This window comes from Rattus rattus, chromosome 3 (genome assembly GCF_011064425.1).
Source record: "Rattus rattus isolate New Zealand chromosome 3, Rrattus_CSIRO_v1, whole genome shotgun sequence".
NCBI classification, from domain to species: Eukaryota; Metazoa; Chordata; class Mammalia; order Rodentia; family Muridae; genus Rattus; species Rattus rattus.
Genome location: NC_046156.1, coordinates 29,300,840 through 29,316,653, shown reverse-complemented (window position 1 = coordinate 29,316,653; position 15,814 = coordinate 29,300,840). Strand labels below are relative to the sequence as shown.

At 46.2% G+C, this 15,814-nt stretch overlaps 1 protein-coding gene across 1 annotated transcript in view; it reads right to left on the bottom strand.

Moving 5' to 3' along the window:
- Window positions 1-4,640: 4,640 nt before the first annotated feature.
- The window catches only part of Sec24b (SEC24 homolog B, COPII coat complex component), a 69,562-nt gene continuing 58,388 nt past the window's right edge, over window positions 4,641-15,814 (bottom strand). The window contains exons 18-24 of the mRNA XM_032897333.1: window positions 13,650-13,760; window positions 12,654-12,825; window positions 11,950-12,091; window positions 11,219-11,323; window positions 10,022-10,114; window positions 6,042-6,145; window positions 4,641-5,886 (exon numbers count right to left, since the gene is read on the bottom strand). Coding sequence (XP_032753224.1) covers window positions 5,772-5,886; window positions 6,042-6,145; window positions 10,022-10,114; window positions 11,219-11,323; window positions 11,950-12,091; window positions 12,654-12,825; window positions 13,650-13,760 — 842 coding nt within the window. The 3' untranslated portion in view covers window positions 4,641-5,771. The remainder of the gene's footprint in view (window positions 5,887-6,041; window positions 6,146-10,021; window positions 10,115-11,218; window positions 11,324-11,949; window positions 12,092-12,653; window positions 12,826-13,649; window positions 13,761-15,814) is intronic.

The following is a 15,814-nucleotide window of genomic DNA, read 5'->3' as shown; positions in this document are numbered from 1 at the left end:
AGGAACCTAGAATACAGTGAATCCTCCCTTTAAGAGAGCTCAAATATAAGAAAGAACTGAGGAACATACGAAAATTGCTTCTTTATTTTTAAGAACTTAAACACACGATTATAAAACTATAGGTTATTAAGTTAAAAACCCCAGTGTTTCTATTGCCTCTCGCCAACCTGCTGTTGTCATCAGTGTCATAAGCAAAGTAAAGGTTAGGCTATACATACTTGGAGTGTTTTGTTTTGGATTTGGTTTTTACAATGTCATGATTATTTCATTTCTGAGCTATCTTAAAACCTTACTGTAGAACACCAGAAAAATAAAGTATAAAATGTGCACATAAATGTCACCACACAGCAATCAAAGTAATCCACAGCAATGGAATGGGTTCTCCAAGGTAAGGTAATCATATTCGCCACAAAGCAAAGATTACAACAGAAACCACGGCCCTCCCAGCCGGGCTGCTCTCCTAAGGGGATGTCCAGACCAACCGTCAGCTGCTGGGGAACCTCTATGTGGGATGGGACCTGCATATGTGCTTCTGGGCAATCTTTAAAATTAGTAATCTTCTACAGGAAACAGGATTTTGTGAATAGCTGGCCCAGTAGAAATCCTCATAAAATATCGACTACCAATTGTGCACACAGCTTTTTTTTTTCTTCTTCATTAAGTCAGACTCAGAATAGCAAATATATTTCCTCTCATATGCAGAACCTAAGTGCACAGTCCTAACAAGACATTAAATGGTGTATGGTGAGAGAGAGAGAGAGAGAGAGAGAGAGAGAGAGAGAGAGAGAGAGAGAACACAAAACATATTTACTCCTATCTTAAAAGTTTTACTATTTGAGACAGGGTTTTAGTATGTGCCACTGGCTGACCTGGAACTCAATATGTAAACCAGGCTGGCCTTGAACTCAAAGACCCCCCTGCCTCTGCCTCCGCAGCTGGGATTAAAAGTGTGTGCTAACTACAGTGTCCAGTATATTTATTCTCATAAGTGAAATCTAGATTTCAATGTGTGTGTGTGTGTGTGTGCGTGTGTGTGCGTGTGTGTGTGTGCGTGTGTGTGCGTGTGCGATGGGAAGAGTGGGGCAGACGTGGGACTCTGGAGGGAGGATCTGTGTGTAGGAGGGTGGGGAGCCAAGTGAAGGAGTAAAAATAAGCAAGGTTCAATGAGATGTATTATCACGTCACGATGAACGCTGTTATTTTGTGTGCTAGCTAAGAACCCCAATAACGTGGGGAGCAGGGGGCTGTGGAAGGGTTCGGTGAACACAGGACTCGCCACCAAGTTCTACTACCTGACTTGATCTACAGAGCCTGCATGGTAGAAGTTGCCCTCTGACCTCCACAAGTGTGACTCTGAATGAACATTAAATCCTAAAAATCCCCAAAGACCAATTTCTAGGGATCTGTGGTAACTCACTTAGGAGCGTTCTAGCTGGCCTCACTGCTGTGATAAAGCACTGACCAAGGGTGACGAGGGGCAGGGAAGCATATGTCAGGCTTGCAGGTTCCCTGGAGGCCGGAACTGAAGCAGAGCCCACCGTGGAAAAGCTGCTCTCCAGGACTTGCTCACAGCACCCAGCTTTTTTTTTTTGGGGGGGGGGTTCTTTTTTTTTCGGAGCTGGGGACCGAACCCAGGGCCTTGCGCTTCCTAGGCAAGCGCTCTACCACTGAGCTAAATACCCAACCCCAGCACCCAGCTTTTTTATTCAACCCAGAACCACCTGTCTGGATGGGCAGGGTCTTCACACATCAATCCTTAATCAAGAAAATGCCACAACAGACCTACAAGCCAATCCAATGAAAGTAGTTCCTTAGGTGAGGGTCCACCTTACTAGGTAGGTCTAGTTTAAGTTGACACAAACTAGCTAGTACAAGTGGTTACAGGCAAGGAAGTAACGTTCATTGATCTACAGAACGAACCTCTGTAAGTGTACATGTGTCTCATCAGAGGGCACGAGCAGCTGTGTCCCCTCAGTCATGGCTACCTCTCCTCCTAAACCCTGTGTCCCCTCAGTCATGCCTACCTCTCCTCCTAAACCCTGTGTCCCCTCCTAAACCCTGTGTCCCCTCAGTCATGGCTACCTCTCCTCCTAAACCCTGTGTCCCCTCAGTCACGCCTACCTCTCCTCCTAAACCCTGTCCCCTCAGTCATGCCTACCTCTCCTAAACCCTGTGTCCCCTCAGTCATGGCTACTTCTCCTCCTAAACCCTGTGTCCCCTCAGTCATGCCTACCTCTCCTCCTAAACCCCTGTGTCCCCTCAGTCATGGCTACCTCTCCTCCCTAAACCCTGTGTCCCCTCAGTCATGGCTACCTCTCCTCCTAAACCCTGTGTCCCCCTCAGTCATGGCTACCTCTCCTCCTAAACCCTGTGTCCCCCTCAGTCATGGCTACCTCTCCTCCTACCCCTGTGTCCCCCTCAGTCATGGCTACCTCTCCTCCTAGACCCTGTGTCCCCCTCAGTCATGGCTACCTCTCCTAAGGCCACTTGAACATATGCGCTTGCCTACTTCTTACAAGTATCATGAGGTGGCAGGAAGGGTGATGCCCAATTTTCTGGTAGGCAATATTATCCCTGAATTTGGAGATCAAAGGAGAATGAATCATAAAGTACTCTCCTATCGTGTTAAATTTGTTTTTTTCTCATGTGCCAAACCAAGATTGAAAGTTTCCCTAAATTTTTACATTTGCATGTGTTGTGTCCCGTGTGCATGCTGTGGGAGTTGGTCCCCTCCTTTGAACAGAAGTCTGAGGGCTGAATTCAGGCTATCGGGATTAGCAGCAAGCCCCTTTACCTACTAAGCCATCTCGCTGGCCCCTTTTGTCACCTCCCACCCCTATTTTTGGTTACTTGTGTCTGGATAATAAAGTTTAATGTTAAAATTTTTTTGCAAGTAAGTTTTCATCTTTTCCTGTTTTCAAAAGTATTTTTAGTGGAAATACATGTCAAATAGCCTCATGGCTTCCTTAAGATACCAATTTTCCCATCTGTGTATTTTCTGGTCTCATGACTAAAATAGTCACATCCTTAAATAACTATCAAACACTGCCTGGGAGAATTCAGTGGGCAGACTGCTCCCCTAACACGCACAAAGGCCTAGGTTCCATTCACAGCACCCTATACTATCAGGCAGCAAGGTGCACCCGTAATCTTAGCACTCGGTGAAGACATGGGGTCAGAAATTCAAGGTTACATCCCCACCAGCTACATAGTTAACTTCACGACCAATCTGAAACATAAAAGACCCTATCTCAAAACAAAACCAAGTGAAAACAGATGCCTGATGCTATTTGACACATACATATATACTAATGTATATGCTCATAAACACAGCATGTGGTTCTGGTCAGGCGCTTGCCCAGTGGTGTGCACCTGGCTTGGTGAAGAAGTGTCAGATGAACATATAATAAACTTCTCCCTGGAATTCCATTCCTTCCCCAGCATCAACACTGAGAACTGTCTCCCCACCCTGCCCCACCCCTTTTTTTGAGTTGGTACTAATGCAGCCCAGGCTGGTCTAGAACTTACTGTGTCACCTAGGATCACCTTGAATTCTCGATTCTCTTGCCTCCATGTCTCAGGTGCTGGGACTACAGCTGCACACCCAGCTTTGGAATCTAGACAGTGTCTGTCTGTCTGTCAGACGTGCTACATACCAACAGATAGTTCAGTCTCCTAGTTTCTGGGAAGGCACTGGGCACTTTCCTGCTTCTCTGCTGATATTCTGGAGTCTTCCGGAAGAATCGAGTGCAATCCAAAGGTACTTTTCAGACTCACTGGCTCTCCCCCAAATACTCACTGGGCTCTTGCCATTCAGAAGGGCCTTCTGTTCCCACCACGGTGCTGTCCCCTGCCACACCCAGCTCTGCCTGCCACACAGATAAGACAGGGTTGCCCTCTTCTCACGTCACACTGTAAGCACCCTGGGCATCAGCTCGTGGCACACAATGATGGCACTAGACCAGTGAGGGCTCAGTAAAGGGCTTGATGGCCGGAGTGCATGGAGAGAGCTGACTTCCAGAAGACGTCCTGACCGCCACACACTTGCTCTCACTCATACACACACACAGGAATACATGATAAATAATAATAAGAACCCAAAATAACGGAACGACAGCATTTAGTTGCCCTCAAGTGGCAGGAAGCTCCTGGGTGCTGACAACGGGATCCAGAGATAAACAGAGTCCAGTGGGGGCTGTGGTGGGGAGAACGCTTGGTTTTGATTACAGCTCTGCTGAATTATGCTGAGTCATTAAACTCTTCATCAGAGGGAGAGAGTGCTTTTACTCTACCTAAGGAAAAGAGTACTCCACGGGCTGTCTCCCCGGGCTATGGTTACTCCCAGAGAGAAAAGGCCCCACATTTACACCCGAGTATGCAGTATGCAACAGCGTCAGCTCGTCACCAGACCACTGCTGCTGCCACCAAGTGCCTTCTCTTCACAGTCAGCGTCACTGTCTATGCCCAACGCTGGGACCAAAATAAAAGTATTTTGTTTTGAAAAAAAAAAAAAAAAAAAAAAAAACAGGAATGCAAAGCATAAACCAATAAAAGCCACAGTGTCAGGAGCGTGATGTTTTCCCCCACATTTACCAACAGGAACTATCACAGAACATAAAATAAAATTCCACTCCACAATCCAATGGATCAGCATCAGTTTTTATAGCAAATAACCTGCTGTGAATGACAGAATTCTTGATCAGAACAAAAATTTCTCAGAGTTCAATATGATAATCGTCAAGTCAATTAGAAAGGAAAGTCACATATTCTTAAAAAACTCTCATTACAAATAGGTAGGAAAAAAAAATCCTTAATTTAAATGAGATAAGATTATGCTTAGTCATTAAATGTATTCTGAAAATAACATGGTTTTAGAATACAAACAGTGATTTCTTGGTAGTACCACAAACCCATGACAAAGTACTCATTCACTGATGAATGGAACTTGGTATTGCATTTCCTCCAAGCAGCAGATTTAAGACTCCTACTGTTTATCACCAACACCACCCAAACCAAAAACTTCTACAAACAAACGAACCACCAAACCAACTGTCAAGCAAAATATTTTTAATTAGTAGGCTGATCATAAATAAATCCACATAAAAGATTCAACAGAATTACAAAGTTTCATGTTTCTTTTGTGGACTCAACTCATAATATGCATTAGTCAACCTCGTCCCTCTCTGCAAGAGCTGCCGTCTGACGATGCAGCACACGTCAGCAATTCAGTCTCAGGTACATTTTACATTTCTTTACAAATGTAACACGTATGTACATATATATATATATGTCTATAGTTCATGTACTGAAACTCTATGGTCTTTACAGGGAAAATGCTGAATTCATTTAATGGACATGAGTCATCCGTATTTAAGTAACTCATACAGACGAGTACCGCTCGGTGCCCCTTGGCATCTCTTGTCAGAGTTCCAGCTGGGAAATGTTAACTGTGCGATGGCTTTATCTGGCTTTAGATTATGACATGTCATTCCATGGTCCTCAGGCCTGGGCGGGCAGAAGAGCACTGCACTGCTGCTCTCCCGGAAGTTCGCAGAAACTGACTCCATCTGTATCCACTGGCCGCTGCGTCAGCTCCCTGGTCAGCTCTGCTCTGTCTTGCTCTCTTCCCGTATCTCTGGCCTTAGCCTCAGACAGAGTGGTGTGCATCGTGTCTTCTCACAGCAAATACCTCGTGTCAAGTCCCCGTGTGCGTCTCCGATGGATTAGCTCCTCCAGGCTGTGGAGCGCTCATCTGACGGGCTCTGTTGACCTCACTTACAAACCTGCTGCTGAACGTGAATCAGAAACTCATAGTAGGAGAGTGCGGCTTCGGTGCGGTCCTCCACCAAATGCTGGAAAAAGTCTGTTCTGGCAGGACTCTCATCTCTGAAAGGCAGAAAACAGCATTTAGTACTGTAGATATAGATTATAGAAAAACTACATTGCAGACATCACTTCACGGACTTCAGCAAAATCCTGAAATGTGCTTTGAGGAGAAGCACAGGAAGGATGATGTCATAAAGAAGTTATGGAAGACTTACTTTACCACGTGAAGGACAGGGCTTAATGGTCGGCTGTCTCTAAGCCAAGTTACAAAGGATCTAGTTCTCTCTGATGGAAGTGTGTCAAGCTCTGGAAGATGTGTCTGGTAAAAGAAATATAATTAGATACACAAATACATGGCAACCCGAGCACAGCCTCCTGCACTCCTTTTAGGAATGGAACAGAGCAGTGTTTAATCCCGTAAGCATGTGTGGACATACACAATTCCCACGAGCACATTCACAACGAACAGCTTTGGGGAGAAATAATTTACTGTGTCCTACACTGTATATACTTAACAGCTATCCTCAACTGGCCCTCTTAAGAAGTCCTGAAACTCTTTCCCACCTCAAAGACACTGGGGTAGCAATGAATTGGGGCTTCCAGGGCTGCCAACTGCAAGCCTGCATCTGCCCCAGACCCAAGAGCAGCAGCCACATGAGTGGAACTCCAGTTGTAGAAAACAAGTGTGCTCACTGCTAGGTATATGCGTGTTTTACGTGACTACTTCTAGACAGCCCAGCGAAGCCTACACAAACTGGTATGCCACTCGTCTTAAAATTTCCTGTTTCTTCTAAGGCAATATTCAAATGGAGGCAGTCACTAAGCTCCAAATTCACCTTAAAACTGCACGTAACTTACTTGAAAAAAAAAATCACATTCCAAGAATTTAATTTTTCTTTGATTTTTTTTAAAAAAAGATTTACTTATGGGGGGTGGGGCTGGAGAGATGGCTCAGTGACTGAGAGCACTGGCTGCTCTTCCAGGGGACCCAGGTTCAATTCCCAGCAACCACATGGTGGTTTACAACTGTCTGGCACAGAAGCCCTACGTGATCCAACATCCTGTCCTGGTCTCTGTGGGCAGCAGGCAGACAGACATCCACGGGCAGACACACACAGAGGCAAAACACACACAACATAAAATAAATAAATTAACTTAAAAGGAAAAGATCCCTCCTGTGACTAACAGGAAAAAATGGATTTACTTATGTCTATGGGTGTTTCCCCTGCATGCAGGTCTGTGCACCATGTGCCTGCAGTGTGCCCAGGCCAGGAGGAGGAGACCCTCGGAACTGAGTTACAGGCGGCTGTGAACTGCTGTGTGGGAGCTGTGTCAACCTGGGTCCTCTGCAAGAGTAGTGAATTTTCAGCTGAGCTATCTCTTTAGGCCCTATCTTGGAACCACTGAATTATCATATATTTAATTCATGTCAATACTTAAACTTCTTTAAATTAAGATTTTCAGAAGTGTTTTTTGTAGATCTGTTTTTGAGACAGTCTTACCTAGATGGCCTGGAACTCACTCTATAGACCAGGCTTGCACTGAGCTCACAGAGGTCTGCCTGTTTCTGCCTCTCCTGTGCTGGGATTAAAGGTCTTTCTCGGGGTTGGGGATTTAGCTCAGTGGTAGAGCGCTTGCCTAGGAAGCACAAGGCCCTGGGTTCGATCCCCAGCTCCAAAAAAAAAAGAACCAAAAAAAAAAAAAAAAAAAAATAAAGGTCTTTCTCTACCATTACCACATCATTCATTCATTCATTCATTCATTCATTCATTCATTCATTCAGGTGCTTTTTTACTTGGGGTGGCCTTAACCTCCTGATCTTCTTTCACCTAACTCTCAAATGCTGGAATTATAGGTGGACACTACCACACCTGGCTCAAGAAAGACAAAAATGAAAGAAGAAATCTCCACACTTCAATAATCCTGACACACAGAACCACACTCTGAGGGAATCATCCTCATGGTACCTGTGGGCCTAAGTCCTGGCAACCCTAATGCTTTTAAGGCTAACCTCAAGGAAACAACCCACTCTGTGAAACCTACTGTGTACAACAGTGAGCTGTCCACTCTACAGGCCCCGAACCCTGCATAAATGGCTCATGAGAAAAGACCAAGCATTTCCCCTTAACTTCTGCACACACATCCCACCCCTCAGGCACCCCATCCTCCCTCTGGGAGCTTGCCTCCCGGCTGTCCTTGAAGCATATGTTAATGAATCCTTTCTCTGTCCATGTACCTGACAATAAATTTACTGTCACATCAGCGCCTTCTAGACTCTGTCTCAGAGATGGTGAAAGGTCAAGTACTGTGTAACTCCATTAATATGACTTCTCAAGAACAGGTAAAATCATAACTAAAATGCAGACTGACAGTTGCCAGGGAGGACGGGTAACTGGACAGAAAGGTTTTCTTTCTTGAGAGTGATGGAAATGTTCTGAAATTAGACAGTGGTGCTGGGGAGGCGGGATAGAGGTGAACCGAGGGAAGACAGAGGCCGGGAGCCTGGGAATGTCTCCTGTCAGTTGGGAGTCAAGGTAACAACACAAACCAACAAAACCTGCTGAGGAGACTAAGCTAGGCCCTGTGGCTGACTCCCACAACCCTCACGCTCAGGAGGCTGAGGTGGGAGGACTGCTGAGATCCAGGGCCAGGCTGGAGTGTGCAGTGAGTTCCAGGACAGCTGAGCCACATGCAGAGATCTGCTCCCCAAAACAGCAGCAGCAACAGCAACAACAACTCCAAAACCCCAAAACAAACCAAACAGCCCCCTCAAACAAAAAACAAGAAAACAAGACAAGAGGATCACCTAAGACACCTAAGACAGATCTGATCCCCTGACAGCAGTTATTACAAGTATGGACGTCTGAGTACCGTAAGACAGGCTTAATGGCCATTCCTCTTTGGAGGTTCGAGCACACATCCCTTTGAGAGGGTCACACAAGAGGGTGGACTCTGTGTACAGACAAAACATGTCTAGGATTCTGTGACACAGAACAGCAATGAGCCTTTCACTCTGCTGGACTAAGTTTTCATCTTATTTTCTAGCGTCCGTCACCAACAACCCTACAGTCTCATGTGTAGGAGGAGATGCTCCTTAGAAATCCTCTAAACGGCATCCTTCCACAGCTTCTAGCTAGTGTGGAGGTGCACTGCTGCGCTGACCACTAGCCCACACTGCAGGCAGCTCCTCCCTCTGCAGCCCTCTCCTCGCCTCGCTCACATCGACAACCCTGTTAAAGCCTCCTCTTGCTAAACTCTCAAATCTGCTTACACCAACCTATCCTGACGTGTGTGTGTGTGTGTGTGTGTGTGTGTGTGTGTGAGAGAGAGAGAGAGAGAGAGAGAGAGAGAGAGAGAGAGAGAGAGAGAGAATCTGCACCCAGCCCCCACAGCTGCTGGCTGTTTGTCCACCACTGTGAATACGTCTCACAATGATCAAGCTGTACACTTCAAAACGGTAAACTAAGCCAGCTGCCACAAAACACGCATGTAATCCTAGCACACAGGGACAGAAGGACTGACAACCTGGGGACAACCTGCTCTACAGAGTGAGTCCTAAGTTAGCTGAGACTTCATAGGGAGACCCAGTTTTAAGAAGGGGGGAGGAGGAAAGAAAGGTAAACTTACAAAATGTTTATGTTAAGAACAACAACAAAAAGCCAACACACATATATAAATAAAACTTAATAGTGCTAAAAATGTTGACACGAAGTTACTTCCTCCAGGCCAACAGTCACCATGACCATTCCAGCCCCACCACGGAGGAGAGATACCCTTGGTGTGCAGTCATGTAAAACAAAGTAGCTGAAACAATACACTGGTCTTCTGCTAACATTTCCTCAGGGAGAAGGGGGCCCAGACCCTCTCCTGGGTTCCATCCAGCAGTCTCTCCTGCCTGCCACCTGTCCGTAGGTACTGAAGACTGTAGGAGGCAGGTTAACTGACGGGGACTCATGGTTAAGTGTCCCGAGACTACTGTCCAGGGCAGGTGGGACTTCAAGGATACAGTGGTTTCTGAGTCATGGCTTCTGTGTGTAACCCTCGTGTATGTTCCTATACGTATGCCAGATAAATTCACTGCTCACGAAACTGGCTTGAATGAACTCCTGCTTTTGTCTGCCTTCCCTGTCCTATCCCAGGTAAACAGACATTTGTTTACCTCCCCCAGAAAAGTAATACAACAAAATGCACTGACCATTTTCTGTGGTATTGATCCAAAATCAGGATACCCAAGCACATTCTCTATGAAATTACTGTCACAGCCTTTGCCAATCCAAATGTAGAAAACCTAAGACATAAAAAGGGAAGGGGGGAAAACAACATTAAATTCCCTAAGAGGAAATCCACTACAACTCATGTGGTTATCATACACAAAAGAGGTCATTCCACTGTCTCAAACATGAGACCTAGCAAACACGAAGGGAGACAGAGCATTGTGAACCCAGTCCTAAGAAACCAAAGCAGTTCTCACTGTCTTTGCTTATATTTTAAGGCTTCTTGAAATAGTTTACATTCTTCCTCATGTAAGGCTTATTTATTTAGGGGCTGGAGAGATTGCTCAGCGGGTAAGAGCTTCTCTGCCCTTGCAGAGGACCCAGGTCTGGTGCCCAGGATCTCTATGGTGGTTCATAACCACCGTACTCCCAGGGAGTTACTCCCCAGCCCCAGGGACCCAGTGCTCTCTTCTTTCCAAGTACCCGGCATCCATGTGGCACATGTACACACATGCAGGCAAAATACTCATGTACATAAAATGAAAGTCTTAATACTCCACGTGTGAGCACTTTGCCCATACGCATGTGTGTTCCTCATGTGTGCAATGTCCAGAGGCAGAGCTCCTGGAGTTACAGATGGCTGCCCTGTGGGTGCTGGGAACTGACTCTGAGCCGCTGTCTCTCCAGCCCCTTCGTTTAGTTCCGAATAGGAGCAAACTGCTTTAATACGAATGCCTGGCCCTACCTCCCATTCCCTCGTTCAATCCCTCGTTCAACTCCCGAGTTCCGTGGTGTGCATACATATCTTGAGCACTGTGCACCCCTCCCACCACTCCTGAGCAATGGTGACTTCTCTGGCCCTCTAACACCGGCAGAATTACTGGCAATGGGTGTAAGTTAACTACAAGGGAAATTCTTGAGCTCCATTTGAATCTATGATTCTGACGGTTAGGTTCTTGATGGCAGGGATTTCTTTTCTGAGAGTATCTATCTCTTGATAATGTACTAATTTATGCTAACGTGCTGTCCTACTATGGAGTCTAAAGTTAACTGAGCTCCCGTGCCAGGCAGAGTCCTTGTGTCACAGCTCATTGCACCCATCTGCTAGGTAATCACAGGGCCGGACCGGGTGCTTTGTCCGCCAGTCAGAGCGGAAATGTGGTGGCAGTGATGCTTACTGAGCCACAGTCCATGAGGAAAGCACCTTCTCTGGTCAGTTTCTCTGCAGACAGTTTTTGAAGAGGTGGCTGGGGTACTACCCTGTCGTTGACATGTATGGCACCCTGGAAAGAAAAGGAAGAACTCAGTCGTAGAGCAGATCATTGCTATCAACAGACCAGAAGCGGGTCACCACCCCTACCAAATACTAACACGCGACACCCTTGAGAGTGAAGACGCTACTCAAAGGTGTTCCACTTTGAAAGGTGAACATGGAAAACGGATCCTTTGTCTCCTCACTTCCCTTCTGGGGTCAGTGTTATTAAAACTACCATAGCGGACCGCCCCTTTGTACAGCATAATACTGTGCATGGAGTAAATATTAATCCCAAAGAACACAGCTTGAGGACAAGGAAGAAAAGAAACTATACAGTTGTGCATTTACTTAATTACTAGGTAACAGACCTGGTTTACCATGTAACTAATACTGTGATCTGGTCATATCACAAACTGCCAAAACCTACAATATGCAAATGGAGATCACTCTGTAACTTAGCTTTGAGTCAAATACAGGACAGTCCTCTAAGAACTCCTTGCTGACAGCATCTGAACATCCTCTCGTGGATCTGGACCTGAGTCCCTATGTGAATGCTGTATCTCCACGGACAATGCATGGAAGAACTACGGGAAACACCTCGTCACATCAGACGAGACACCAAGACAGAAGTGTCAAACGCACTCACGTACACACCTCATCCGTCAGCCGGTCTATCCTGTACAAGTTGGGATGAATCATTTTCATTAGATGCACAAGTGGCTGCGACTTCATCTGGCACATGGCGTACACACGGTCATCCAGGCGCGTGCTTGTACCTGTTCTAAATGCTTTCTGCAAGAAAGAAGACACACGACCCAAGTGAGGCATACACGGTCGTAGGTGAGCAGCAAGCACATAGTCAGTCACAGGAAAGCTCATCTTCAAGGCCACACGCTTGGTTTCAAGACTCAGCTGATATAATAGGAAGTAAGGAAGTAAATTCGTTTCTCTGAACTATCCTATCCTTTTGGAAAACAGAAACATTCTGCAGGGCGATGTACCACACAGCACCTGCTAACAGGATGCCACACAGAGCAGGAGGGCAGTCGGGAAGTTAGAGCTTTCCCTTAGCAGTCTCTTCCAGAAATACATGGGAAGAGCTGGTTTTGAGCACATAATTCAAATTGTTCATTCAAATGAAGGAAAAAAGGCACATATTTTACAGGACTCTTGGTGCCTCTGTGTACCTCCATATCCCACACTTTCCCCTTAGTTTTCAAAAGTCTTAAACTACCAAAGTATAGAATCCTTGCTAAGTATTGAAATCAACAATTTCATTCACCTGAGCTTGAGAGAGAGAGAGAGAGAGAGAGAGAGAGAGAGAGAGAGAGAGAGAGAGAGAGAAGACAAACTACCTGTTTGAAAGTGCCAAAACATAGAGAGGGAGCAGCTTCAGTGAGCTCGGTGCCGTCAGGGTGGAGCGGGGCACACTCGACACTGCAGAGCTGTAGGCAGACAGGGGATCCACCACGGCATTCACCAGGGCGTCCCTGGCATCCGACAGGCTGGATGACACTGAGCGGTCCACAGCTGCAAAGTCACCAGAAGCAAGCGCTCAGCCCTGGGCTCCAGCGAGCGCTCTCCTGCCTCCTCAGTGTGTGTCACGCACATGCGTGCACACTGAGTTCCTGCTACAGAATAAAATCCTGTAGGAGGAGTGGCATGGACCAGTGCCATAATCCTGCGTCAATTCCCAGTACTGCCCAGTGAGGTGTGGAGACCGGGTATGTGTTAGCAATGCTAGTCTAATTTTGCACCAAGTTGGTAATAATGGCCGCGTTCTCTAGTGTATGTGAGAAATAGCAAGGCTGACTGCATGTTTATCCATAAAAGAAAACACAACCCTCTGCCATCAGTACTTCTGAAGGCTTCTCTACTCTTCGAGTGTGGCTCTACAGCAGCCACGCGTCAGATACAGTTGTGTCACCACAGCGGGTGCACAAGAGGGCAGTTTCATCACCCCAAAGTTATTGCCCTGGGGGGCTCCTTTGCTGTAGAGTTTTCTGTCCCCGTCTTGGCAATCTGTTCTCCACAAATGTCCTTTCACTGAATGTCATGTACTTAGTCACATGGACACACCTTGTGACACATCTGCATATCCCTGCTCACAGCCCGGGTTGTATTCTACAGTGTGGATTGTCACAGCTACATCTTAGCTGAAGGAGATCCTGGTCTTTACAAATCACAATCCCCTAATAGATTGAAACTAGGAATTATTTTTAAAATGTAAGAACAATTTAATTCATCCTGTAATAGATAAAAATGCATTGATTTTTTTTTGAGGGATTTCTAAAGCTAAAAAGCTTGTTTCTAGGTTAGAAACATGCATTTCCTGTTATTCCATAGCTACTCACCCATGTTGGCCAGAAGGCAGATGGCAGCTTGCACATCCACTCCTGCATAAACATCAGCGAGTGAACTCACCACTGGCAAGCACAGTGTGTGAACTCGAATTCTCCGTTCACCTAAAGAAAACGAAGCCTATCGTCAGGCGTACATACTAGGCTAAGAAAGAGCGCAAACATCACCTCTTCACTCAGACGGATGTTTTGGCCGATCAGCAACAACACTGCAGAATAGAAAGGCTTTGTCATTAATATGCTTCGAGTGTCTTCTTTCTGGTTTTGGTACTAGGAAAACCCAGGTCCTCACAGACACTGGGCAAGCACTATAGCTTGGGGCAACGCCCCCAGTCTAATTATCATGTTTCGAATAACATATTGCCCAGACAGGAAAGACGGCGCAGAAGACAAGAGCATGTTGTTCTTTCAGAGGACCCAGGTTCAGTTCCTAGAACCCACATGGCACTCACACTGTCTGTACCTCCAGCCCTAGGGGATGAATGCTCTCTTCTTGCCTCTACAGGCACCAGGCCTGCATATAGTGCACACACATACACACAGACAAGAAATTCACACACATAAAATAAGTAAATCTTAAAAAATTCTCCAATCCTGTAAACATGAGCATATTTGGAACAGTAGTTTCTGGTTGGCTTTGATCTTTTATCTGTGATGACTCTCTCTCTCTCTCTCTCTCTCTCTCTCTCTCTCTCTCTCTCTCTCTCACACACACACACACACACACTTGTGTAAGTGTGCATGTGCCCACAGAGGCCAGAAGAGGGTGTTGGATCTGCTGCCAGAGACACAGACAGTTGTGCGGTGCTGGGAATGGAACTGCAGCCTCTGAAGGCAGCAAGTGCTCTAACTGCTGTGCTGTCTCTTCAGTTCCTAGTTTAACTTTACTGTTGCTCTAAATTGTTCTCTGTGGGATGATGTCATTACGCAGGTGAAGGCAGGTACAAGATGGAATGAGGCCTATCAATGGACGAGAAGGAAGGATGGATGGGAGAAAAGTTTGAAGGAAGAGAAGGAGACAGTGAGGAGACTGAGAGAAGCCGCCACGGAGAGGTGGACGTTAAGATTCCTCTCTGCACATTTACAGGTTGTTACGAATGTTCTTAAGGGATGGATGTGTTCAGGGCTTTGTATGATTAGGTGGGCAATTATATCTTATCAATAGGATCAGAGGTTATTGTACTGTGTGTTCTTTCTTGTGGAGAACTGAGTTTGGGAGAGTGTGTGGTGGCAGAAACACTGGTCTGCCACGGAGTTGGGATATACATTTTTGGCACGGTGAAGCCTGCCTTGGGAACTGGATGGGTAGAGAGATTGTTGCTAGGCTCAGAGGGGCCATCAGCACTGTTATATGGAAGCAAAGCGGGTGAGAGGCTTTGCTGACCGAGATGAAGATATCCACCAGATACCTTGGGGCACTGCGATGCCCGCCCTAGTGGGGATAAAAGACAGCAAATATTTTTTATAATTTTACAAGAACAATACTCAACTGAGTAAGGTGTCAAAAAGCTCACACTGTCAAGTAAGAAGAGAGGGCCTTCCTTGGTGCAGTTGTTTGTTACAGAGCACCAAGGCAAAGGTCTCTGTGCTTGCCAGAAACATGATGCTGAAAACTAAATTTTCCATAAACGACACACGGTCTGTGAAATGGCTCAGCAGGTGAAGACATTTGCTGTCGAGCCTGAGGGCCTGTGTTTGAGCCCTGAGACCCTCATGAAAGGACCAGTGATGCCTGCAGTTGTCTTCTGACCTGTCCATGTGTACTGTGGCGTTCCTGCCCGTAAGTGTACTACACAGAGGAAATAAGCAAACCAAAGTCCTTGTAAGTTATCTGAGGCTGAGGATGGCTCCGTGGTTCCAGTGATTCCAGCTCTTGCAGAGGACCTGGGTTTGACTCCCGGCACCATATACTGGGCTCACAAGCATGAGTAACTCATGAGACCAGGAGGTCCAGCACCCTCTTTTGGCCTCCCATGAGTCTCTGTTTGCATGTGGCACATACAAACTCACACAGGCACACAGACATAAGTAATAAATCTATTTTCAAGCTGTATTATTTAAGGATTCAAATGTGAGTTAAGAAGAGAAACAAACAACACACGGTCACCTACTACAAATGCCAGTGCTGTCAGTGAACAGCACTCTTCCCCCTCTACTAA